The 24,514-nt window shown below is 42.6% G+C and overlaps 1 protein-coding gene across 1 annotated transcript in view; it reads left to right on the top strand.

Moving 5' to 3' along the window:
- LOC124615553 (nicalin) overlaps window positions 1–24,514 on the top strand; it is a 118,670-nt gene that overhangs the window by 81,633 nt on the left and 12,523 nt on the right. The window contains exon 11 of the mRNA XM_047143528.1: window positions 16,536–16,634. Coding sequence (XP_046999484.1) covers window positions 16,536–16,634 — 99 coding nt within the window. The remainder of the gene's footprint in view (window positions 1–16,535; window positions 16,635–24,514) is intronic.

Below are 24,514 nucleotides of genomic sequence, written 5' to 3'. Positions count from 1 at the left end.
AGCAAATCAGCATTTGTGGTTCACAGTTCTGCCAAATAATAAATCACCCCTGAATTTCATTGTATATCAACACAAATCTCGAGAATTTTCGGAAGCCACCATTGTGCTTTGCATAAACTACGAGCAATCTGTAGCAAATCAGCATGTGCGATTTAGTTACTGTAGCAGACATTCTAATTAACATATTGTGTTATTTATGGCTTTCCCTTAAAGAGGAGCAGCTGTATGTATTATCTGCATTTTTCATAAATTAACTCTGTTTTCCAGTTTGCTAACAATGATAAATAACCTCAAAACATTTTAGGAAACTAGTAATTTTTGCCACAGGTTTTTGTGTTGCCGTAATAGAAATCTTATTCAGTGTATTTGCTTCAGTTGTTCTAGATGATTAGCAACTTTTTATCTCAACAGATCAAAAGATAATCAGCAGGCTTAATTTAAAGTTATTTGTTCACTGCCTTGAACATTGCACTAGCCAAAATGCTGCCCTACTGTGAATGTTGTATTCGGACAGGGATGAATTGATTGTTGTTTGCAAGCACCTGGAAATTGCCTTAACCACTGTTAAATGATTGGCAGCTGCTGCATATCAGTGTGTTTCAAGAGCTCTCAAGTACTATCCTTTCATGTGAATTCTGTCTCCTCTGCAGAAAGTACAGAATCTGTCATTACCCATCCACTTGATTGTGTGTCAGGGGTAGATGTAGGTGTCCTGTATAGGGTGGGTGAGGGCCAGGGAGAACTCAGGGTGTTCTACTAATCCCCCTAACAAACAAGTCTGAGGTACTGTCTCTAACTGAAACTGAGCCAGTGGGACTCACTTCTCTTGTTTTGGGGAAACCAGTTTTGTGTGGTGCCAAGAACATACAAATGCAAAAGGGTAGGGGTCTGTTAGTCCATAGTATTGCTACTGATGGCACGACATAGGGAAATGGCTCCAAGGGACAGGAGAGGAAACCAGGTGCACTTGGAGTATATGCCTGGGGGCCTATTCCAGCAGCCATTGAGGGAACAGCATGTAGCGAATTGCAGATTGTGGCACACATTAGAACAAATGATGCCTGTCGTCTGGCCTCAGAGGTCATTCTTGAGTCGCTCCAGCGACTGGTAGAGAAGGTTGAGAAGACCAGCCTTGTGCGTGGCATTTCAGTGAAGCTCTCAATTTGCAGCATTGTCCCCAGAACTGATCATGGCCCTTTGGTTCTGAGGCAAGTGGAAGGACTGAACCAGAGACGTTGAAGGTTCTGTGACAAGCTGACTGCAACTTCCTGGACTTGCGCCATATGGTTCAGAACTGTAGAGTCCCCCTAAATGGGTCAGGTGTGTACTGTACATCAAATGCCACTACTCAGGTAGCTGACTGTATGTGGGGTGCACACGAGGGGCTTTTTAGACTAGGTGACTCTCCATCTGATCAGATAATTATAGCTGTAGGAAACCCAGAAGTATCAATGTAAGATCGAAAGAAATGCCTCCCACAAGTAAGAGTATTTAACTCCTAATGGTAAACTGCTGAAGCATTCGTAACAAAGTGCCAGAGTTTGAAGCACTCAATAAAGTAATGAAGTTCACATAATACTGGTGGTTTGATGAACCCTCTGCCAGGTGCTTAAATGTGGTTTTCAATACTAGGTACAGAAAGTTGGCCGAAAACTGAAATTGATAGCAGTGAGGTTTTTGGGTAAAATTTAAGTGTATATTGAAAGGATAGGCAAATATGAAATGGGGGTGGTGTATTTATGACAGTAGACAAGCAACTTAAATCCACAGAGATAGAAATTGAAGCTGCATGTGAGATTGTTTGGGGAAGACTCAATATCAGAGGTGGGCATAAGATGAGTGGATCCTTCTATTGCCCTGAGACTCATCTCCTGGTGTATCCAAAACTTTACAGTAAAACTCTGTTCATTTGTACGTAAGTTCCCCAATCGTACTGCAATAATTGGGGAGACTGTAATGGCCAGATGATTAATTGGGAATATTACTGTTTTGTTAGCAGTGTGCGTGATAAGACATCCTGTGGAACATTCCTAAATGCATTCTCTGAAAACTACCTAAAACAGATAGTTGAGAACCCCACTCAAAATGAAAGTATATTTGATCTATTGACAATGAATACATCTGGCCTCTTTGAGGATATCCACATCAAAAGTGGTATCAGTGACTATGACATGGTTGTGACAATAATGGTTGCCAAAGTGGAAAAGACAACTAGGACAAACAGAAAGATAAATATGTTCAATAAAAAAGATAAAAAATCAGTAGTGTTATATCTCAGTGAGGAACTTCAAACTTTCAGCACAGGGAAGTAGCATGTAGAGGAACTATGGCTCAAGTTTAAAAGAATAGTTGACCATGCACTCGATAGATATGTACCCAGTAGAGTAGTTCATAATGGGAGGGAACCTCCATGGTACAAAGTCACTGTAAAGAAACTTCTAAGGAAACACATACACTACTGGCAATTAAAATTGCTACACCACAAAGATGACGTGCTACAGACGCGAAATTTAACCTACAGGAAGATGATGCTGTGATATGCAAATGATTAGCTTTTCAGAGCATTCACACAAGGTTGGCACCGGTGGCGACATCTACAACGTGCTGACATGAGGAAAGTTTCCAAACGATTTCTCATACACAAACAGCAGTTGACTGGTGTTGCCTGATGAAATATTGTTGTGATGCCTCATGTGAGGAGGAGAAATGCATACCATCACATTTCCGACTTTGATAAAGGTCGGATTGTAGCCTATCGCCATTGCGGTTTATCCTATCGTGACATTGCTGCTTGCGTTGGTCGAGATCCAATTACTGTTAGCAGAATATGGAATCGGTGGGTTCAGGAGAGAAATACGGAACGCCGTGCTGTATCCCAACGGCCTTGTATCAATAGTAGTCGAGATGACAGGCATGTTATCCGCATGGCGGTAACGGGTCATGCAGCCATGTCTCGATCCCTGAGTCAACAGATGGGGACGTTAGCAAGACAACCACCGTCTGCATGAACAGTTTGACGACGTTTGCAGCAGCATGGACTAGCAGCTCGGAGACTATGGCTGTGGTTACCCTCGACACTGCATCAGACAGGAGCGCCTGTGATGGTGTACTCAACGACGAACCTGGGTGCATGAAAGGCAAAATGTCATTTTTTCAGATGATTCCAGGTTCTGTTTACAGCATCATGATGGTCGCATCCGTGTTCTACATCATGGTGAACGCACATTGGAAACGTGTATTTGTCATCGCCGTACTGGCTTATCACCCAGCATGATGGTAAGGGGTGCCATTGGTTACACGTCTCGGTCACCTCTTGTTCGCATTGACGGCACTTTGAACAGCAGATGTTACATTTCAGATGTGTTACGACCCGTGGCTCTACCCTTCATTCGATCTCTGCGAAACCCTAAATGTCAGCAGGATAATGCACGACCGCATGTTGCAGGTCCTGTACGGGCCTTTCTGGATACAGAAAATGTTAGACTGCTGCCCTGGCCAGCACATTCTCTAATTGAAAAAGTCCGGTCAATGGTGGCCGAGCAACTGGCTCGTCACAACAAGCCGGTCACTACTCTTGATGAACTGTGGTATCATGTTGAAGCTACATGGGCAGCTGTACCTGTACACGCCGTCCAAGCTCTGTTTGACTCAATGCTCAGGCATATCAAGCCCGTTATTACAGCCAGAGGTGGTTGTTCTGGGTACTGATTTCTCAGGATCTATGCACCAAAATTGCGTGAAAATGTGATCACATGTCAGTTCTAGTATAATATATTTGTCTAATGAATACCCGTTTATAATCTGCATTTCTTCTTGACGCAGCAATTTTAATGGCCAGTAGTGTATTACTGTATAATATGTGTAAGTCAAAGTGTAAGGCTTAGATAGAGAAATGCTGAATGAAACGTGTTTGGCTGTGAAGAGGGCAATGCATGATGTCTTCAAGTACTACCATAGCAGAAAATTGTTAAATGATCTTTCACACATCCCAAAGAAACTCTGGTGATATGTAAAGGCTGTTGGTGGCACCAAAGTTAGTGTCCAGTCCCCATTGAATGAGACAGTTACTTAAATTGAGAGTAGCAAAGCAAAAGCTGAAATGCATATTTCCATTTTTCAAATGCTCCTTTGTGAAGAAAACCGCAGGAAAAGTGCCTAATTTAACCCTCATACCACTGAAAGATGAACGAAATAAGTATTAGTGTCAGTGGTGTTGAGAAACAGCTGATATCATTAAAATTGAACAAAGCTCCAGGGCTCGATGGAATCCGTGTCGGATTCCAAACTGAATTTGTGGCTGAATTAGTCTCTCTTCTAACTACAATCTTTTGTAGATCCCTCGAAAAAAAACGGTGCCCGTTCTTGGGAAAAGGCACAAGTCACACCCATCTACAAGAAGTGTAGTGGGTCATACCCCATCAAGTGTCCTAGGTGTCCTCACTCGACCATCTCGGATTCTGTTAAAATTTGTGTGTGAATGTATGTTTTAGGTCACTGTGCAAAATTTTGGCTCAATCCTTTTGGTGGTTCCATAGCTAGGGCCACCTTAGTGGACCCATATCAAATCATAAAGTGCATTGGGGTGAATAATTTGGCAAAGTTTGGTATAGCTTTGTGCATCTGTTGTGACATCTATCACCTTGAACACTAGTACAACTTTCGGTGATGAATACAGCTATAGCACTCAAAATGTTCAGAAATTACTATCCCTTATGCTACCTGGTCTTAAAGTGACTTGTAAAATTTATTGTGAAAGATTTAAGTCGTACTTTAAGCATCTTTTACTATAAGGGAAAATCAGCTATGACCTTTATATTTGAGCTGCTAGCCAACAACCAGGTGCTCACTATACTATACCAGAATTAGCGTTAATGAATGTATCACTCTGATTTTATTGACCCTTGTCTCAAGTGTCAAATTTAAAATTGCAAATTTACAGCATTTTTCAGGACTAGTTTTCAATATGGCTACCATTTCGGATCTTCTTTGAACTGACACCATTGGAAAGAGAGGGTTTTTTTCTATAAGGAACATTAAAAAACACAATGATAATTTGCCATATAATGTTTTTAAACTAGCTTGAAAGATACCTTAGCTTTTGCGCATATCGGTGCTTGACGGAATAGCTTTAATGAATGGCATACAAAAAACAGTAAATAAAAAACATTGTTATGAACAAAAACAAAGCAGTAAGTTTACAAAATGAACCAAGCATCATAAATTTGTTGCTGGAGTTTAGGAAACCATTTTCATGGCTCTAAAATTCTCAGAGGTGCCCTTTAGCACCTCTGATGGCTAAGTGCATCTTGATCTTCCAATGATGTTTGTCAGATGTTTTCAATCCACAATTTGTCAAAAATGCAGGCTATGTATTGCCCAGATTGGATGCTGTCAATTGGAACACTCGAGAAATATGCTGATTGACCAACACTTGCAATAAATGACACTGTGTCGTTGGATACTCTGCTAATTTGTAACCATTTGTCATAGATTCGTCTGAAGCAGCGGTTTCCTCTGCAACCGTGCAACCATTTCCTATGCAACTGTGCAACCATTTTCAAATCTCCTTTCTTGCAAAGGTCTTGCAGCATCAATTTCTTCCTTTTGTGATAAAAAGGAATTTGATTCCATGAACTTATTCATCACAAAATCTGAATAGATCACTTGGTGTTAGAATTTGACCTGAAGTTGGCCCTTGGAGACTTTTTTTGGCTGCTAATTGCTTTGTTGTGCCCCCATTATCATCACATGGAGACTTTCCGTGGCTTGTGGTGAAGAAGTTCCATTCTGCACTGATACGAGTGCTTACATAGATTAATGAAGTTCTTGAAATTTTTGTATTGGACAACTGATCCATCGCTGAAAGAGCTGATGTGCTTCAGCACTGGAAAGTGGATTTGCAGGTGATCAATCAGCTTGGAGCAGAAAGGAGGAACTGCAACTGTATCATGTCGCAAGCAGTCAGTGATGATGCTAAGAGACTCGATCTTCCCAGTCAAAACCTTGTAATAAATAACAAAAGGATGTAATGTGAACTGACTATTTTCCCAACGGAAGCCTTGTACAGCATCCTTCACAATAAATGAATAATTCTCTGCAAAATCCATCAGAACAACCAGCTTTCCACATTCTAGATTTTTTTTTTTTTTTTTTTTTTTTTTAGGTAGTTGATTTGATGCTTTGCTATGTAATGGTGGTTTGAGAGAGTCACAATTTTTTGGATAAATTCTTCAGCCATTGACTGCTTTGTCTCCAGGGTATCTCAGTCAGTGTGTATCCATTTCTTGTATTCAGTTGCTTCATCAATGTCGTTCCCTTCAAATGCAGCTTCTAAAGATCTTTCCAAGACTTCTAATCCAGGGCATTGGTCACATCGTAGGAATACGCAATCTTTTGAATCCATATTGCAAACTGTTTTGGCTAACAAACTTATGTAGTCATCCATAATTGGCAATGCTGCTAGCATCAACTTGACGTTTTGATGAGCTGTACAAACACAAACTGATTGTGTTGCTTCTGAACCAATTATGATGCACTTCTTTGGCTGGAGCTCACAAAATTTGGAAAACGTAACTTTGGTAAATTTTGTCTGCAATATTCTTGACAGGCTTCTTTCAAGTTACAAAGCAGCAGACGTTTCTGCATATTAACTTCTGCGCCAGCTGGTGTCCTTATGGCAACAAAGCCCTTTTTTCCAGGGCAGATTCGGCTGACTTCATCACTGTCATAGAATTTTGCTGCACTTTGCTCAAAATCTTCTTGCAAAACCTTTCCTTGCTTTGGATCTGGTTTCGCTAATATGTCTTTCTCTTCCTTCAGCTTTCTGGCAGCTTTCACCATTCGCTCAGACACGTTGAATTCTTCCATCAGTTTTTAATGCTCCAACTGCTAGTGGGCAAAGTAAAAATCTGAATTTTCTCAGAAGCTGAGGACACCTCCAGCTTTGCTTTCAATTCATTGATGAGCACTTTGTATGAAGAGAATCATGGCATTTTTGACCTGTTTGCTGTTCTATGACATCATCTGCTTTAAGCCTGCCAATTTCAGCAATTTTGGTAGCCACAGCCATATGGACGTGCCTTATCTTTCGTTTTGCTTATCCACTAGAATCCCGGTTTGAAACGCGCTGAAATTTTAGTATTGGCACACCAACTGCTGTCAAGCTAGAGTTAAAGTTGTCTGAAGCAACTGTAGTATCTTCCTTGTTACACTATGATGATGGCAATGGCTTGGCCTTTTTTGCATTGATGTCAACTCCACAAGCAGGGCTGTTGTGACTCGCCGATTATTCAAAGTGCCGCCGCGCAATTACGCACCTCCTCTACGTGCGGCGCTGTCTGCCAGCCATGCAGCAGCTGCGCCACCTGAGCGGCCAGCCGAGCAGCGGCCGCTAGACTGAGACTCAGTGTTTAATCGAATGCCAACTTGTTCTCAGGTCCACTTACTTACTCAGTGACTTATGTGTGTTGTTGTGTTGTCCGAAATATATGTGTTAAATTTGAAAATTTAACAATTGGCGACGAGGTAGTGGATTTTTCCTTTTCACCGTTGACTCACAGGGTTCCATGGCTACTGTCAAGCAGCTCTTGCAAAATCTCCTTGAACAGCAAACGCTTCTAACAGCGGCGATTCGCGATTTCGTCGCGGCGTCAAATGCGGGACGTTTCTCGTCGTTGGCTGTACCTCCTTTTCCACCTTACGACGAGACGGTGGAAGACTGGTCTGATTATGAAAAACGTCTTCGACAGCACTTCTTGGCATTTCATGTCACGGACGAACAACCATGTAAGTCTCTGTTCCTTTCCTGGATTTCACCTCAAATGTATCGGTTGTTGTCGCAATTGGCTCCTTTGAAGGATCCTGCGTCTTTGTCCTTTGCTGAAATGTGCTCCCTTCTGTCTGTCTATTTTCAAAAGCAAACGCATGTGGTAGCCTCTCGTGTTGCCTTTTATCGTTGTCAAAAACAACCAAATCAGTCCTATCGCGCTTGGGCTGCTGAACTTCACGGCCTCAGTCGAAAGTGTCAATTTGTTACTGACGTTCACAAAGAATCCTATGCCGATTCCATGGTACGGGATGCTATTATCCGGTCGGCGCCCAACAAAGAAGTTCGGCAACGTGCCCTTCAGTTGGCGAATCCGACTCTAGAAGAAGTTCTCTCCATTGCGCAGTCTTTTGAAATTTCTCGCGCCGCTGGGGCGCAAATAGAAGCATGGGGTGACGTCGGGGAAATACAACCTCTGTGCGCTGTTGACGACTCGTGCGGCGCGTCCCCACCGGCCGACGTGGCCGCAGTACGCTCCCACGCGCAGCCTCGGCCTAGCCGTAAACAACCCACTAAGAAACTGCAGCAAAATCCCCGGCAACTTCCTTCATGTCCGCGGTGTTTTACCAAACATTCACGCGAGGATTGTCCCCAATGTTGGGCTGTGTGTCACAATTGCAAAAAGAAAGGTCATGTGTCTTCCGTTTGTAAATCCAACCGCATACACGATGTTCATGAACATGACGCTGATTCTGATTCTGTGTTATCTGTCAATTGCACTTCTTCCCTTTCAGGGAAGTTATTCCTCACTGTCCAAATCCTTGGTCGAGATGTTTGCATGCAAGTGGATACCGGTTCTGCTGTCACTATAATTAATTCTCAGACGTATCTTCAGCTGGGTTCTCCACTCCTGTCCCCTGTCACTCGGCAATTACGGACGTACAATAAACAGAAGATTTCTCTCTTGGGACAGTGTAATGCTGAGGTATCTTACAAATCCGTCGTTCGCACTGTTCCCATATTTGTGGTCGACCAGAGCAACGCAGAAAATCTTTTTGGTTTCGATGCCTTTCGCGTTTTTGGGTTCTCCATAGATGACTCTGTCAATATTGTCTCTGACGCTATTCTTTATGCTCAACTGGATTCCTTGTCGATGACATTTTCGTCCCTTTTTTTCTCCTGGGTTAGGCCGTGCAAACGACTTTGAAGCTCATATCACACTCAAACCTACTGCTCAGCCTAAGTTTTTTCGGGTTCGGCCCATTCCTGTGGCCCTTCGTGATCGGGTAAAACGGGATTTGGATCGTCTCACTGCTTCAGGGGTCTTGCTTCCTGTCACTTCCAGTGAGTGGTCCTCTCCTGTCGTCGTAGTTGCTAAGCCCAATGGTGATATTCGTCTCTGTGGCGATTTCAAAGCCACTGTAAATGCTCAATGCCTCATCGACACTTACCCTATGCCCCGTCCTGAAGAACTGTTCACTAAACTCGCTGGAGGACAGTATTTTTCTAAAATTGACCTGTCGGAAGCTTATCATCAACTTCCTCTCGACGCTGCTTCCCGGCAGTTTCAGGTCCTTAACACGCCTTTCGGCCTCTATCAATACCAACGCTTGCCATTCGGGGTTGCTAGCGCCCCTGCTCTTTTTCAGCGATTCTTCGAACAATTATTGCTCCCTGTCCCGGGGTGTATCAATTACATGGACGACATAGTTGTCACTGGCTCCACCACTGAAGAACATCTTCAAAATCTCTGCACACTTTTTAATGTCTTACAGACTGCCGGTCTTAAGTGTAATCTTCAGAAATCACAATTTTTTCAGGCATCTATCACGTACTTGGGGTTTCAACTCTCTCGGGATATGATTTGTCCGCTTCAACACACTGTTGCTGCGATCGATGCCCTTCCTCGCTATACATCTGTTAAGGAACTGCAGGCCTTCTTGGGGAAAATAGCATACTATCACAAGTTTTTACCATCTGCGGTGTCGGTGGCTCAGCCGTTGCATCGCCTGTTGCATAAAAACGTGTCTTTTCACTGGTCCGCGTCATGTGACGCGGCTTTCCAGAAATTAAAGACTATGCTGAAACAGGCCCCATGCCTGGCTACTTATCGACCTGGCCAACATCTTGTTCTTGCCACAGACGCCTCTCAATATGGGGTCGATGCAGTCCTTGCGCACCGTTTTTCTGACAGTTCGGAACAACCCATCGTTTATGCCTCCAAAACGCTCACGGATGCCCAACAAAAGTATTCTCAAATTGAGAAAGAAGCTTTGGCCATCATTTATGCTCTTCATAAGTTTGGTGTTTTTCTCTATGGCTCAAAATTTCATCTTGTTACGAATCACAAACCACTTGTTTCCTTCATCAACGTCACTTCCCGACAAGGCTGCACACCGCCTCCAGCGTTGGGCTCTTTACTTGTCCCATTTCAATTATGAGATTCATTTCCGGCCAACGGCTCAACATGCGAATGCTGATGCTTTGTCTCGCCTTCCCATGGGTCCTGATCAGGCATTCGATAGGGACGAACTTTTGTGTTTCCACCTGGATGTTGCCGAGCAGCGGGTTGTGGACAGGCTGGCGGCTGCTACGGGTTCTGACCCTACCCTCTCCTGGGTTTTACGCTGTATTCAGAAGGGTTGGCCAGATCACCCATCCGCTAAGACTTCTGATCCGTTGCAGAACTACTACACTTTGCGCTACCGCCTCACGGCTAGGGATGGTGTTATCCTCCTCTCCACTGACAATGCTTCGCCGCGTGTTGTGGTACCTGCGTCTTTGCGTGCTTCGGTCTTGCGCCTCCTTCACCAGGGGCACTGGGGTGTGTCTCGCACAAAATCTCTGGCGCGCCGTCATGTGTACTGGCCTGGCATCGACTCTGAAATCGCACACATGGTCGCTGCCTGTGGCCCTTGTGCGTCACAGGCCGCTGCCCCGAAGTAATCTTTGTCACCGTGGCCTTCGCCTGAGAAGCCCTGGGAGCGCATTCATGCTGACTTTGCGGGACCCCATTTTAGGTACTTATTGGCTCCTCATCATTGACGCCTACTCTAACTTTCCTTTCATTGTCCGTTGCACGTCACCTACCACCGCGGCAACCACCAGTGCTCTCGCCCGCATTTTTTCTTTGGAAGGCCTCCCCTCTACTCTTGTTACTGATAATGGTCCGCAATTTGCCTCTTCCGACTTTGCGGATTTTTGTGCTCGTCACGGCGTTACGCATGTCACGGCCGCGCCGTTCCATCCACAATTCAACGGTGAGGCTGAACGACTGGTCCGCACATTTAAGGCTCAGATGCGGAAACTTCTGACTTCTTCTGCTGCTGCTGATGCACTTCTCGAGTTCCTGGCGTCTTACCGTTTCACCCCCATGGGCGATCACAGCCCGGCTGAGCTCTTACATGGCCGACAGCCCCGCAAGCTACTTCATCTTCTGCAGCCTCCCACCTCACGGACGCGGGTACCTTCACTTGGCCAGTTCACCGACGACGACCTCGTCTGGGTACGGGGATATGGCAGGTGGCCAAAATGGAGCCCGGGCCGCATCTTACGACACTGTGGCAGACGCCTGTATGAAATCCAGACGACACGGGTGTTGCAGTGCGTCATTCGGACCAGCTTCGGCTTCGGGTGCCAGCAACGCCTGTTCCGAATGCCGCCACACCACCTTTGGCTCTACCTGATGCTCGGGATCTTGGCATCTCTCAATACTCACAACACAGCCCTCTCACCGTCATCGCCATGCCAGCACCAGAACGGACGCCACCAGGAGACGTGCCCATGCAGGAACTGGAGGACCATCCTCTGTCAGAGTACATCTACTCGCCTCCTCCTCCAACGGACGCCGACACATTGCCCATGTCTCCTGTCATATCAACTGGACTTGCCGCAACGGGGAGATTGGTGCATGGGGCCCCAGCAGATTCGACCCCTACGTCTCCTGTCATCTCGACCCGTTATCATCGGGGACACTTCCGTCCGTACGGGAAGCCGCCTCCTCGAGACTTTGCGGCGAGTCAAACAACGCCTATGGACGTTAGCCATCTCCAGGACACCTCCATCAAGACCAGTGCAACCATTTCAAAGGGGGGAAAAGTGTTGTGACTCGCCGATTATTCAAAGTGCCGCCGTGCAATTACGCACGTCCTCTACGTGCAGCGCTGTCTGCCAGCCATGCAGCAGCTGCGCCACCTAAGCGGCCAGCCGAGCAGCGGCCGCTAGACTGAGACTCGGTGTTTAATCGAACGCCGACTTGTTCACAGGTCCACTTACTCAGTGACTTATATGTGGTGTTGTGTTGTCCGAAATATATGTGTTAAATTTGAAGATTTAACAAGGGCAAAGCTTCTGTCCAGGCTTAACATTAACTGTTGTAAGTTCTTTCAAAAAGTCAGCTGTCACAGTGTCAGTAGGATGCAGACCATTGTTAAACACATGATTCTTCTTTTGAAATGGATTGCAGCATGATTTCTGCAGATATTGAAACCTGGTCAACACTTCTGCTTCATGATGTAAACATATTTTGGCATTACAGTCAAGTTGAAATCCAACTCGTCAAATCAGCAAATTCCGATTCTCCTCAGAGAGGTCACCAATTGATTTGTCTTAAGGTGGACTGCTCTTAGTCCATATTCTCATTGTTTGAAGCCATAAAAAGTTGTAACTTCAGCAAAGCTTCAACAATGGATTGAAGGAATCAACCAAGCTGCAAGTTAAACATTCACAGGTAAGAATCACAAATGACACAGTGATTGACAATTTGCATACAAGCATGGATGATACCCAAATCAAATTACATCTTATATAGTGAATGTATAAAATGAGAATACTGGAGAACGTTCCAGAACATGACAGAAAATTCTGGAAGTTTCTAGTGCCTTCTTATAAAACTGTTGTACCTGCATATAAGTTTCTGGAATCCATGCCTTGTTTTATAAAACAGTCATACCTGCATATATAATTTCCAGAAGTTTCTGGAATCCATATATAAAACAGTTGCACCTGCACTCAGAGGAACAAAAGTATCATGCTGCAAATAATTTGTACTAACAAATCACATCACAAGTGCTGCAACATTCGCCAGCACAACAGCTGCCCACATGGTGATACATGCAGTAAGCGTAACAGCTTAGGTTTGTTTTACTCTATTTTAAATGCCTTATATGGAATATTAGCATTCTACTTTTTCAAGTCCCTTGTAGCAAAAAATGTGGTGTTATCAATGGTGTCAATAAAAAGATCAGAGTTGATAGCAATGTAGAAAACTGATCCTAGAAATTTGAGGGCAACTGCCAGAGGCGCTATGTTTTCAGTATCAACAATTTCTGTTTATGCTTTGTCTTTAGAGTGTAATCTTCTTCCATTTCAATAGTTACATGGTTCACATTAGTTTTCAAAAGAGACAGTTCTACTCGTATGTAAAGCTTCACTTAAGCTTCTTTTTCTAGCAAAATATTTTCCCTCCATGTTGTGTGGTGTGTGAGAGTTATATTTAGTGTACCAATGTGGTTGAATATTAATGACATGCAAAATAAAGGAGTTTAGATGTTCTACATCTAGCCATTCCGAAACTAGTGACTGTCATGATCAACCTGTGTCAACAGCTTGGGATAGGCTAGAACTTCCATAAAACCGAATTTGCAAAATGACAAATGCACTGGCTGTGACAATACTTTCAGTGTGTAGACTTGCCGTTTGATTGCCACCTTCCTGTCCATACAAGCACACACTATCATTTGCACATCAAGGCACACTTTCATTAACTTCAATACCTACAGCTTCCATGAAGTTTGCCTTAGTGGTTAGTTAACTGGATCACCATTTCGCTGCAGAGGTCTTGGGCATGACAATGGCTCCACCTGCGACTAAATGGAACACCTGCAAAAACTCAATGCGAAACTGATCTGTAGAGTCCCTGCCTCACAGAAAGAGTAAATACACAAGTTTTGACACAGGAAGACACCAGTGACTGAAAACCATGGCATTCCCTGAGACATTTGAGAATCAGACAACATGCAATGTACCTTGGGAAATAGCTGCCTACTACTGCAAGTCAAAGGAATTACAGCATCACATTCGGAGATGCCTTTAGATGCAACCTCAGACCTGACTGACAAAATAGAAGATGCCATGACACCCACTCATATCAGTGCAGTGACAGTGCCATGTAACAGTGTCAGCATCAGGGGTTACTTGTCCAGACTATGATTTTCTTGCAGCCAGGGTTGATGTGTGAACGAAACAAATCAGCAAATTGTTGTCTTGTCATGACTCAAAGCAGCAGTAGGGATCGCTGCTGCAAGAGGTCATGGAGCCACTCTCCAACAAACTTTTTGACATATGGTGTAGAACAGCAACCCATTTGTTGGTATCATGGAAAGTTCGGGGATCAGGCGGCCAAGTGAACTTCACCTTGCACCTACCTAAACGCCAGCAGCAGTCTGGTGTAAGCACATCTGATTGCCAATTACAGTCTATTCATTAATGATTGAAAGTCATGTCAGAAATTCTAGAAAGTCAGGTCTGAAATTCTTGATGGACATTGGATCAGATTTGTTCATATTTCCACATACATTGTTACTTGGTTGTTGACCAATGACTGTGTTCAGCAAACAGTTCCTTGATATCAACATACAATATGCAGCAGATTGCATTAGATTTAGGACTTGCGGTGTATTTTTCCTTCTTTCAATGATTGATCACGTCACTTGATGGCCAGAAGCAGTGCCAGTTGATGTTTCAGCAGAAACACTAGCCTTTGCCTTTGGTGTCAAGTTGGTTACTTCATTTTGGTTGCCCATTACATGTCACAATGGATCAATTGGAATCTGATGTATTTGCCTGACTACCAAATTCTGCATCACTATTCACCACAAAATAAAAGTTATCACCCAGTGAGGAATGGATTGATGAAACATTGGCACCATTCCCCAAAAGCAGCACTAATGTATCATGAAACTGGACAACAACTTCACCAACAGTCCTACTTGGTCTCCGAAACACATACAAGCTGGACTTCAGATTCTTCATCAGCAGAACTAGTCTACAGCAAAGTGCTACAGCTTCCTGGAGAATTATTGATGCGAATTCCCTGAACCCTTCTGACCAAGACTAGCCAGGCTTTATTCAATGGTTGAGAGAACATAGAGCACATATTTGCGCTCGGGAAGCTTCAAGACTCTGTACAACACCTAGCTACATACATCGTGGTTTGGAAGCATGCACACAAGTAATGCTGCATGTGGATGGTGTTAAGCCCCCGCTGAAGCCACCTTGCACAGGTCCACTCCGTGTCTTACAAAGAGGAGCACGAACAGTGGACATAGCAGTAAACAGCAAACTCTCTACAGTTTCTTTCAACTGAGTGAAACCAGCATACATGTTCCAAAATGTACTGCCAACTGGTGCACCATGGAACTAGTCTCGTCTGCAGGCACTAGCTCCATCCAATCCAGATCTACTTTCAGAATGCACAACAATGCGGAAGGTGTGTACACTTCCTTGCCCATTTTTTTTGTATGATGCTCCACTTCCACCGAAGGGGCTGATGTTGCAGTCAAGATTGCCATCCACTGCATTTGTGTTCTGCATGATTGTTTCCATCTCAGCTGTCGAAGTGTTTACGTGGCAGCTGCCAGAGGGGCTGTTTTTCAGCATCAGCAATTTCTATTTATTCTTTGACTTTTTAGAGTGCAACATTCTTAGATTTCAGTAGTTACTAACTTACACATTATTCTTCAAAAGGGGGAGTTCTACTCGCATGTCAGATTCTCGTAAGCTGCTTTTCCTAACAAGATAATTTCCTTCTGTGTTCCGTTAAATAAAGATATTTTTCCATGGTGCGTGAGAGTTACACTTAAGCCTGGCTGAATATTTCGACATACAAATTAAGTTTTTGAATGGCCCATACCCATCCTTTCTGAAAATATTATCCAGTGTCTCCTTCTTGACACAACTCAGATTCAGAAGTTTTACCAGAATTTATTTTGATGGGTAATTGTTGTTATCCTTTTCACATACTGCATTCGGTTTCCACATAGCACCAATTTCAGGAGGTACAAGAGCAACAAAACTTTGTAATTTACTGCAGTAACATTTATTGACAATATTATTGTGTTGTAAAAATGTAAGCTTACTGCCAGATAAATCGTCTCATCATACAGGTGGTGGCTGTTCTGAGCAAAATAAAGTTGTCACAATCAAGGAAATGGTACAATTAATGACACTGACAAGGGGATAGTAATCCTGCGTACTACCCCTTAAACCTCTAAGTAGACAGATGATTACAGCAGGAAAGAGGATGGATACTGTCCCCAGTGTGATTGTTCTTTACCATTTCTGTGAAATCTTTATCCTGTGATTTATGTTACACTAAAAATTTGAATGTGTGTGTTATTTTTCATATCTGAAAGTATACCCATTCCTCCTTATTCCAAACAGATGAAACTTGGGATAAAATAACAATATATTTTTCCAATTTCACCTAAATAGATAGAAACATTTTATCTCCGTTTATTCACATTTTTATCTATATGCATGCAAATCAGAAGACACAAGTAGTACAATTGGGAACTTGGCTCTAGGAAATCAGAGGAACAGTTATAAATAAAGATACCAAGCATGTTAAGGCCCTATTATCTTAATATTCTGCTGATATTCAGTCTTTGGTTATGAAAACTGAATGTGTACATGCAGTACATACTTTGATTTTTGTAATAGTTGTTAAAATATGCTCAGACATAAAACTAAATAATTCTCTAATCACCAGGTACCTGAAAGAGGTGAAAGTATCCTACATGACGCCAGATAAACGTGAGCCTGAGTTTGTATTCTACGATATCACAAAAAGTCAAGTGAGCATTTACAGGTTAGTACTTTGCTTTACACACCACTTAACTATTTTCATAATTCATGGAAGTTGGGCATGGAGGTCTTGGTGACAAATTTTTGTGTTATTGTTTGAACTATATCATCCCAATACATATATTTTCCCATGAAATGTAATGTAAATAATAAGTTGGACATTGAATCTGTAAAAGAAATTTCCAAAATTCACCAAAATAATCATCAAAACTTTCATTTTATTTTAATGAATGAAAATTCTTTAAGATTGCATTAGGTGCACATGGGTCCCTTTGAGGCAGCACAACCAGTTTCACACCATTACAGGTGCATCTTTGGGTGATGATAAAGTTTCCCTTCATGAAGCTGGAGAGAATGTACGCTGCCCCTATGTTTTAGGTGAAAACTGATGAATTGCATAAGCTCTTTAAAGGTCAGTCATTGGATGGTTGCACTTGGAATGTATACACCTTGAGGTGAATGTTGAAAGTGTCAAAACTCATGCTCCAATAAAATATCATAGCTTATCACTGGAGACTGGATTATATGCATTTGCATATTTGGCTCCTTTTCAACGGTTATGGCATGTTTCAACTAAAAGCAAGTGATGATGCATATTTTTAATCTATGTTTACAACATTTTAAAAGTTTAGATGGGCAGTCTCTAGCTCGATCTAGTTTTGGTTTCTCACAGATTGATAGTGACTTAGAAATGCGTGCAATCACTAACCGAGAGGCCACTGTCTAGCGAAAATATTACAGAAGAGGAACAGGAACAAGCAGGCGGAGTCAATGCTCCGGCACCTGCACCTCCAGTTAATCCCTTTTGCTGTCATACCATACGTGTCGGCAACAATTAAATTAAACTATGCATGCTTTTAGTCCCACGTTCATTGTTTCAGTTTAGCTTTCTATTTACTTGTACACAGTTGAACATGTTTATGAAGTGTAGTGTATAACATGTTGTGTGCCATGCTGCCCGAAAAAAGAAGTGCCATTTTGTGGATAGCTGACCATCCTGGAACATTTACATATGACAGAACTGTTTTATATTGTCGTGTTCGCGAGAAAAACATTTCATGCAAAAAAAAAAAAAAAAAAAAAAGTTTCAAATAGACAATAACCCAGGCTTTTAACCCTTGTGCCAAATTGATAGTTTTATTAATGGAACAGGTAACTTCTACAAAAACAATAAGTGCCAACATAGCACCCAAAGTCAAATACTGGCCAGTAACTCAGTTGATGTAGAACAGCCTTTTTGTGCTTATAAAAATGGTTTGAGTGATTGAAGACACAACCTTACTACGAAACATTTGAAACAGTACTTCGTCATTTATTTTTTCAATAAAAAAATCTAATTGTAAATGATGCTTTCGTTGAGTAGTATTGATTAAAAATTAATGCTGTTCATATATGGGTAGATCGCATAACTAATGAGGAGGTATTGAATAGAATCGGGGAGAAGAGGAGTTTGTGGCATAACTTGACTAGAAGAAGGGATCGGTTGGTAGGACATGTTCTGAGGCATCAAGGGATCACCAATTTAGTATTGGAGGGCAGTGTGGAGGGTAAAAATGGTAGAGGGAGACCAAGAGATGAAAACACTAAGCAGATTCAGAAGGATGTAGGTTGCAGTAGGTACTGGGAGATGAAGCAGCTTGCACACAATAGAGTAGCATGGAGAGCTGCATGAAACCAGTCTCAGGACTGAAGACCACAACAACAACAAAGCTGTTCAATCCTATTCAATACTTCCTCATTAGTTATGTGATCTACCCATCTAATCTTCAGCATTCTTCTGTAGCACCACATTTCGAAAGCTTCTATTCTCTTCTTGTCCAAACTATTTATTGTCCATGTTTCACTTCCATACATGGCTACGCTCCATACAAATACTTTCAGAAATGACTTCCTGACACTTAAATCTATACTCGATGTTAACAATTTTCTCTTCTTCAGAAACGCTTTCCTTGCTATTGCCAGTCTACATTTTATATCCTCTCTACTTCGACCATCATCAGTTATTTTGCTCCCCAAATAGCGAAACTCCTTTACTACTTTAAGCGTCTTATTTCCTAATCTAATTCCCTCAGCATCACCCGACTTAATTTGACTACATTCCATTATCCTCGTTTTGATTTTGTTGATGTTCACCTTATATCCTCCTTCCAAGACACTGTCCATTCCATTCAACTGCTCTTCCAAGTCCTTTGCTGTCTCTGACAGAATTACAATGTCATCGGCGAACCTCAAAGTTTTTATTTCTTCTCTATGGATTTTAATATCTACTCTGAATTTTTCTTTTGTTTCCTTTACTGCTTACTCAATATACAGATTGAATAACATCGGGGAGAGGCTACAACCCTGTCTCACTCCTTTCGCAACCACTGCTTCCCTTTCATGCCCCTCGACTCTTATAACTGCCATCTGGTTTCTGTACAAATTGTAAATAGCCTTTCGCTCCCTGTATTTTACCCCTGCCACCTTTAGAATTTGAAAAAGAGTATTCCAGTCAACATTATCAAAAGCTTTCTCTGAGTCTACAAATGCTAGAAACGTAGGTTTGCCTTTCCTTAATCTTTCTTCTAAGATAAGTCGTAAGGTCAGTATTGCCTCGCGTGTTCCAGTATTTCTACGGAATCCAAACTGATCTTCCCCGAGGTTGGCTTCTACTAGTTTTTCCACTCGTCTGTAAAGAATTCGTGTTAATATTTTGCAGCTGTGGCTTATTAAACTGATTGTTCGGTAATTTTCACATCTGTCAACACCTGCTTTCTTTGGGATCGGAATTATTATATTCTTCTTGAAGTCTGAGGGTATTTCGCCTGTTTCATACATCTTACTCACCAGATGGTAGAGTTTTGTCAGGACTGGCTCTCCCAAGGCCATCAGTAGTTCCAATGGAATGTTGTCTACTCCGGGGGCCTTGTTTCGACTCAGGTCTTTCAGTGCTCTGTCAAACTCTTCACGCAGTATCATATCTCTCATTTCATCTTCATCTACATCCTCTTCCATTTCCATAATATTGTTCTCAAGTACATCACCCTTGTATAGACCCTCTATATACTCCTTCCACCTTTCTGCTTTCCCTTCTTTGCTTAGAACTGGGTTTCCATCTGAGCTCTTGATGTTCATGCAAGTGGTTCTCTTATCTCCAAAGGTCTCTTTAATTTTCCTGTAGGCAGGATCTATCTTACACCTAGTGAGATAAGCCTCTACATCCTTACATTTGTCCTCTAGCCATCCCTGCTTAGCCATTTTGCAGTTCCTGTCGATCTCATTTTTGAGAAATTTGTATTCCTTTTTGCCTGCTTCATTTACTGCATTTTTATATTTTCTCCTTTCATCAATTAAATTCAATATTTCTTCTGTTACCCAAGGATTTCCACTAGCCCTCGTCTTTTGGCCTACTTGATCCTCTGCTGCCTTCACTACTTCATCCCTCAAAGCTACCCATTCTTCTTCTACTGTATTTCTTTCCCCCATTCCTGTCAATTGTTTCCTTATGCTCTCCCTGAAACTCTGTACAACCTCTGGTTCTTTCAGTTTATCCAGGTCCCATCTCCTTAAATTCCCAACTTTTTGCAGTTTCTTCAGTTTTAATCTACAGGTCATAACCAATAGATTGTGGTCAGAGTCCACATCTGCCCCTGGAAATGTCTTAGAATTTAAAACCTGGTTCCTAAATCTCTGTCTTATGATTATATAATCTATCTGATACCTTTTAGTATCTCCAGGGTTCTTCCATGTATACAACCTTCTTTCATGATTCTTAAACCAAGTGTTAGCTATGATTAAGCTGTGCTCTGTGCAAAATTCTACCAGGCGGCTTCCTCTTTCATTTCTTAGCCCCAATTCATATTCACCTACTACGTTTCCTTCTCACCCTTTTCCTACTACTGAATTCCAGTAACCCATGACTATTAAATTTTCGTCACCCTTCACTATCTGAATAATTTGTTTTATTTCATCATACATTTCTTCAATTTCTTCATCATCTGCAGAGCTAGTTGGCATATAAACTTGTACTACTGTAGTAGGTGTGGGCTTCGTATCTATCTTAGCCATAATAATGCGTTCACTATGCTGTTTGTAGCAGCTTACCCGCATTCCTATTTTCCTATTCATTATTAAACCTACTCCTGCATTACCCCTATTTGATTTTGTGTTTATAGCCTTGTAGTCACCTGACCGGAAGTCTTGTTCCTCCTGCCACCGAACTTCACTAATTCCACTATATCTAACTTTAACCTATCCATTTCCCTTTTTAAATTTTCTAACCTACCTGCCCGATTAAGGGATCTGACATTCAACGCTCCGATCTGTGGAACGCCAGTTTTCTTTCTCCTGATAACGACATCCTCTTGAGTAGTCCCCGCCCAGAGATCCGAATGAGGGAACTATTTTACCTCCGGAATATTTTACCCAAGAGGACGCCATCATCATTTAATCATACAGTAAAGCTTCATGCCCTCGGGAAAAATTGTGGCCGTAGTTTCCCCTTGCTTTCAGCCGTTCGCAGTACCGGCACAGCAAGGCCGTTTTGGTTATTGTTACAAGGCCAGATCAATCAACCAACCAGACTGTTGCCCTTGCAACTACTGAAAAGGCTGCTGCCCCTCTTCAGGAACCACACATTTGTCTGGCCTCTCAACAGATACCCCTCCGTTGTGGTTGTACCTACTATCGGTATCGCTGAGGCACACAAGCCTCCCCACCAACGGCAAGGTCCATGGTTCATGGGGGGAGGTAGAGAGGTGCAAATTGACACACGTGCTTGAAATGATATGGGGTTTTATTAGAACCAAAAAAGTACTAAAGTTCAAAAAATGTCCAACAGATGGCACTTCATCTGATCAGAATAGCAATAATTAGCATAACAAAGTAAGACGAAGCAATGATGCTGTTCTCTACATGAAATGCTCAATATGTCCACCATTATTCCTCAACAATAGCTGTAGTCGAGGAAGAATGTTGTGAACAGCACTGTAAAGCATGTCCGGAGTTATGGTCAGGCATTAGTGTCGGATGTTGCCTTTCAGCATCCCTAGAAATGTCCGTCGATCACGATACACTTGAGACTTCAGGTTACCCCAAAGCCAATAATCGCACGGAATGAGGTCTGGGGACCTGGGAGGCCATGCATAACGAAAGTGGCGGCTGAGCACACGATCACCACCAGACCTTTCACACGTCTAGCAATATGTGGTGGAGCGCCATCCTGCATAAACATGGTACGTTCCAGCAGGTGTTTGTCAGCCAGGCTGGGGATGCAATTCTGTAACATATCGGCGTACCTCTCACCCGTCACGGTAGCAGTTACAAAACCTGAATCACGCATTTCCTCGAAGAAAAAAGGCCCAATAACGGTAGATGTGGTAAATCCAACCTATACCATGACTTTCTCATCGTGCAAGGAGTTTCCACGACAGTTCTAGGGTTTTCTGTAGCCCAAATTCTGCAGTTGTGGACGTTGACAGACCCTCGGAGCATGAAATGAGCTTCGTGGGTCCACAACACGTTACCCAACCAATCATCATCTTCCGCCATCTTTAGAAATGCCCTCCGCTCCACTAAATCGCCAGGTAACAGTTCATGATGCCGATGGATTTTGTACGGATAGAATCGGAGGGTACGCCTAATTGCCAACCAAACAGTAGAGTATGGAATGCTGGTGCAACGTGCGACTGTACGAACGCTGACTTCCCCATGCATAGACGGACGCGCTACGGTCTCCATTTCTTGCTGAACTGTCTCAGCAGCATTACGCCTTGTGCTCGGTCGGCCACTACGGGGTCTCTTGTGCTCGGTCGGCCACTACGGGGTCTATCGTCTAAACAACCCGTGGCTTCGAACTTCGAAATCATTCTCGCCACAGCTGCATTTGTCAACGGACCTTTACCCATTCAAATCCCCTTCCTATGGCAATAGGATCGTAACGCTGAACTAGCACAGTCCCCATTCTGATAATACAGCTTCACTAAAAGCACCTTTTCAGGTAATGTCAACATGCTGCGACTACTGGCGCATCTGATTCTCTCTCTCTCTCTCTCTCTCTCTCTCTCTCTCTCTCTCTCTCTCTCTCTCTCTCTTTACAGTTCCTTTTATACACGATTGTCATGTGCAGTCACTGACATTTAGTAAAACCCCATGTCATTCCAAACCTGTGTGTCAATTTTTACCTCTCTGTCTACATTATTCCGTGGTTTATTAAGTTTTCAAATTTATACTGACTTTTTGATCACCCGGTATTTCGAAAGGGTTCTTGTTATTTTCACTGGAAATAGTCATATCAAGGAAATTAATTTCTTCACTCTCTGATGTTCACTAGTTAATGGTACAATAAATCATATCTAAAATGCAAAAAAGCAATTGCCTGCATATTTATACCCAGATAAATCACCAAACATGTATGTTTAGATGCAGATTGTGTGTGGCAGTACGCCACTATTCTCACCGCAACCTTCACTGTGCATAAGTATCCCACCACTCTAGTTCAAAAAATTTCCTAGACTATAACATCCAGTCCTGATTCCTCCTCAAAACAGCTTAGCAGCACTTCACCTCTTGTCACTCGGTACTATCAGAGTCTTGATTGTATTAATCAGTTACTTCGACTAGGCTATGACTTCCTGAAATGAAGTCGGTTGTGTCTGACATTTTGCCCACAACTAGAATTGCTTCCCCCCCCTTCAAATCTTCACAATAATATGGTTGGACCCTATGCTTCTTCTGCACCGCTTTCCTTCCTCTATGTTTAATATCCCTTTGACTGTTCCTTGCCCAATGCACCCTCCTACCACCACCTATAACGGCACTATAACTGGCAAAACATATACTATTAAACGGAAAGTCATCTGTGAAACATCACGTCATGTACTGCCTGTTATGTTGTAAACACTGTTCAGCCTCCTACGTTGGTGTGACTACCACAGAGTTATTAGTTAGAATGATTGGGCATAGACAGAGGGCGCATAATGGCAACACACAATATCCTGTTACAGAGCACACTATCCAGCATGACCGACGTGAGCTTGGTGACTGTTTCACCACGCGTGCCATCTGTATTCTCACTTGTTATAAGTGTTTCTCAGAACTCTTCAGGTGGGAACTGGCATTGCAATATGTGCTTGGTTCTCATCGCCCAATTGCTAAATTTGTGTTAATTTCTGTGGTCTCAGAATTTGTTTTCAGGAACTATTCGTTTGCTTCACTTCTTTTATTTTTCTGTAACTTTTATTTCTGACCTGTCTATTTTTGCCTGCTCCCCTCATCTGTCTACAATGTGTTGTACACTTAGCTTTCTGTGCTCACTGTCTTTTGCATGGCATTCCTTCAGTAATGTCTGTCTTGCTTATTACTTAGTCTTTCACATTATAGTTCCCCGGTTTTTCAAATCTTGTCCATAGAGGCACCAACGACCAGTCCTTCCTTGTCATCCTGTCCACTAAGTCTCCCGTGACCCAGGGCTCTGGGTGACTTTTCCATAACTCTCCCCATTTCCTTAAACCACCCATTTATTGCTGTGTAATATCAGAAATAACATTTCACTGAAATATGAGCTTACTGTATGTTAGATTGGTAACATAAAAATCATGAAAATTGAGAGTATCAAAGGCCTATTAGGCAGTGATGTAAATGTAACTAACATTGGTATAACTAGAAATGGGAAAAATAGTATGAGGGTCATTCAGCAATTAAAGAGACAAAATTGTCTGGAGGAAAAGCATTTATTTTTACAGAACAATACTTTTTCTACTTTTCAACATAATCCCCTCAAACATTTATGCACTTGTTCCAACAGGCTACAAGGGTTTTTATTCTGGCTGCAAATAACTCTTTATCTTGATGGTTGACCCAGTTTCCCACAAACTTTTTCATGTCCTCGTTGTCCTGGAACCTCTT

The sequence above is a fragment of the Schistocerca americana genome, chromosome 5 (genome assembly GCF_021461395.2).
Source record: "Schistocerca americana isolate TAMUIC-IGC-003095 chromosome 5, iqSchAmer2.1, whole genome shotgun sequence".
Lineage (NCBI taxonomy): Eukaryota > Metazoa > Arthropoda > Insecta > Orthoptera > Acrididae > Schistocerca > Schistocerca americana.
This window is presented reverse-complemented; position numbering and strand designations above follow the sequence as displayed.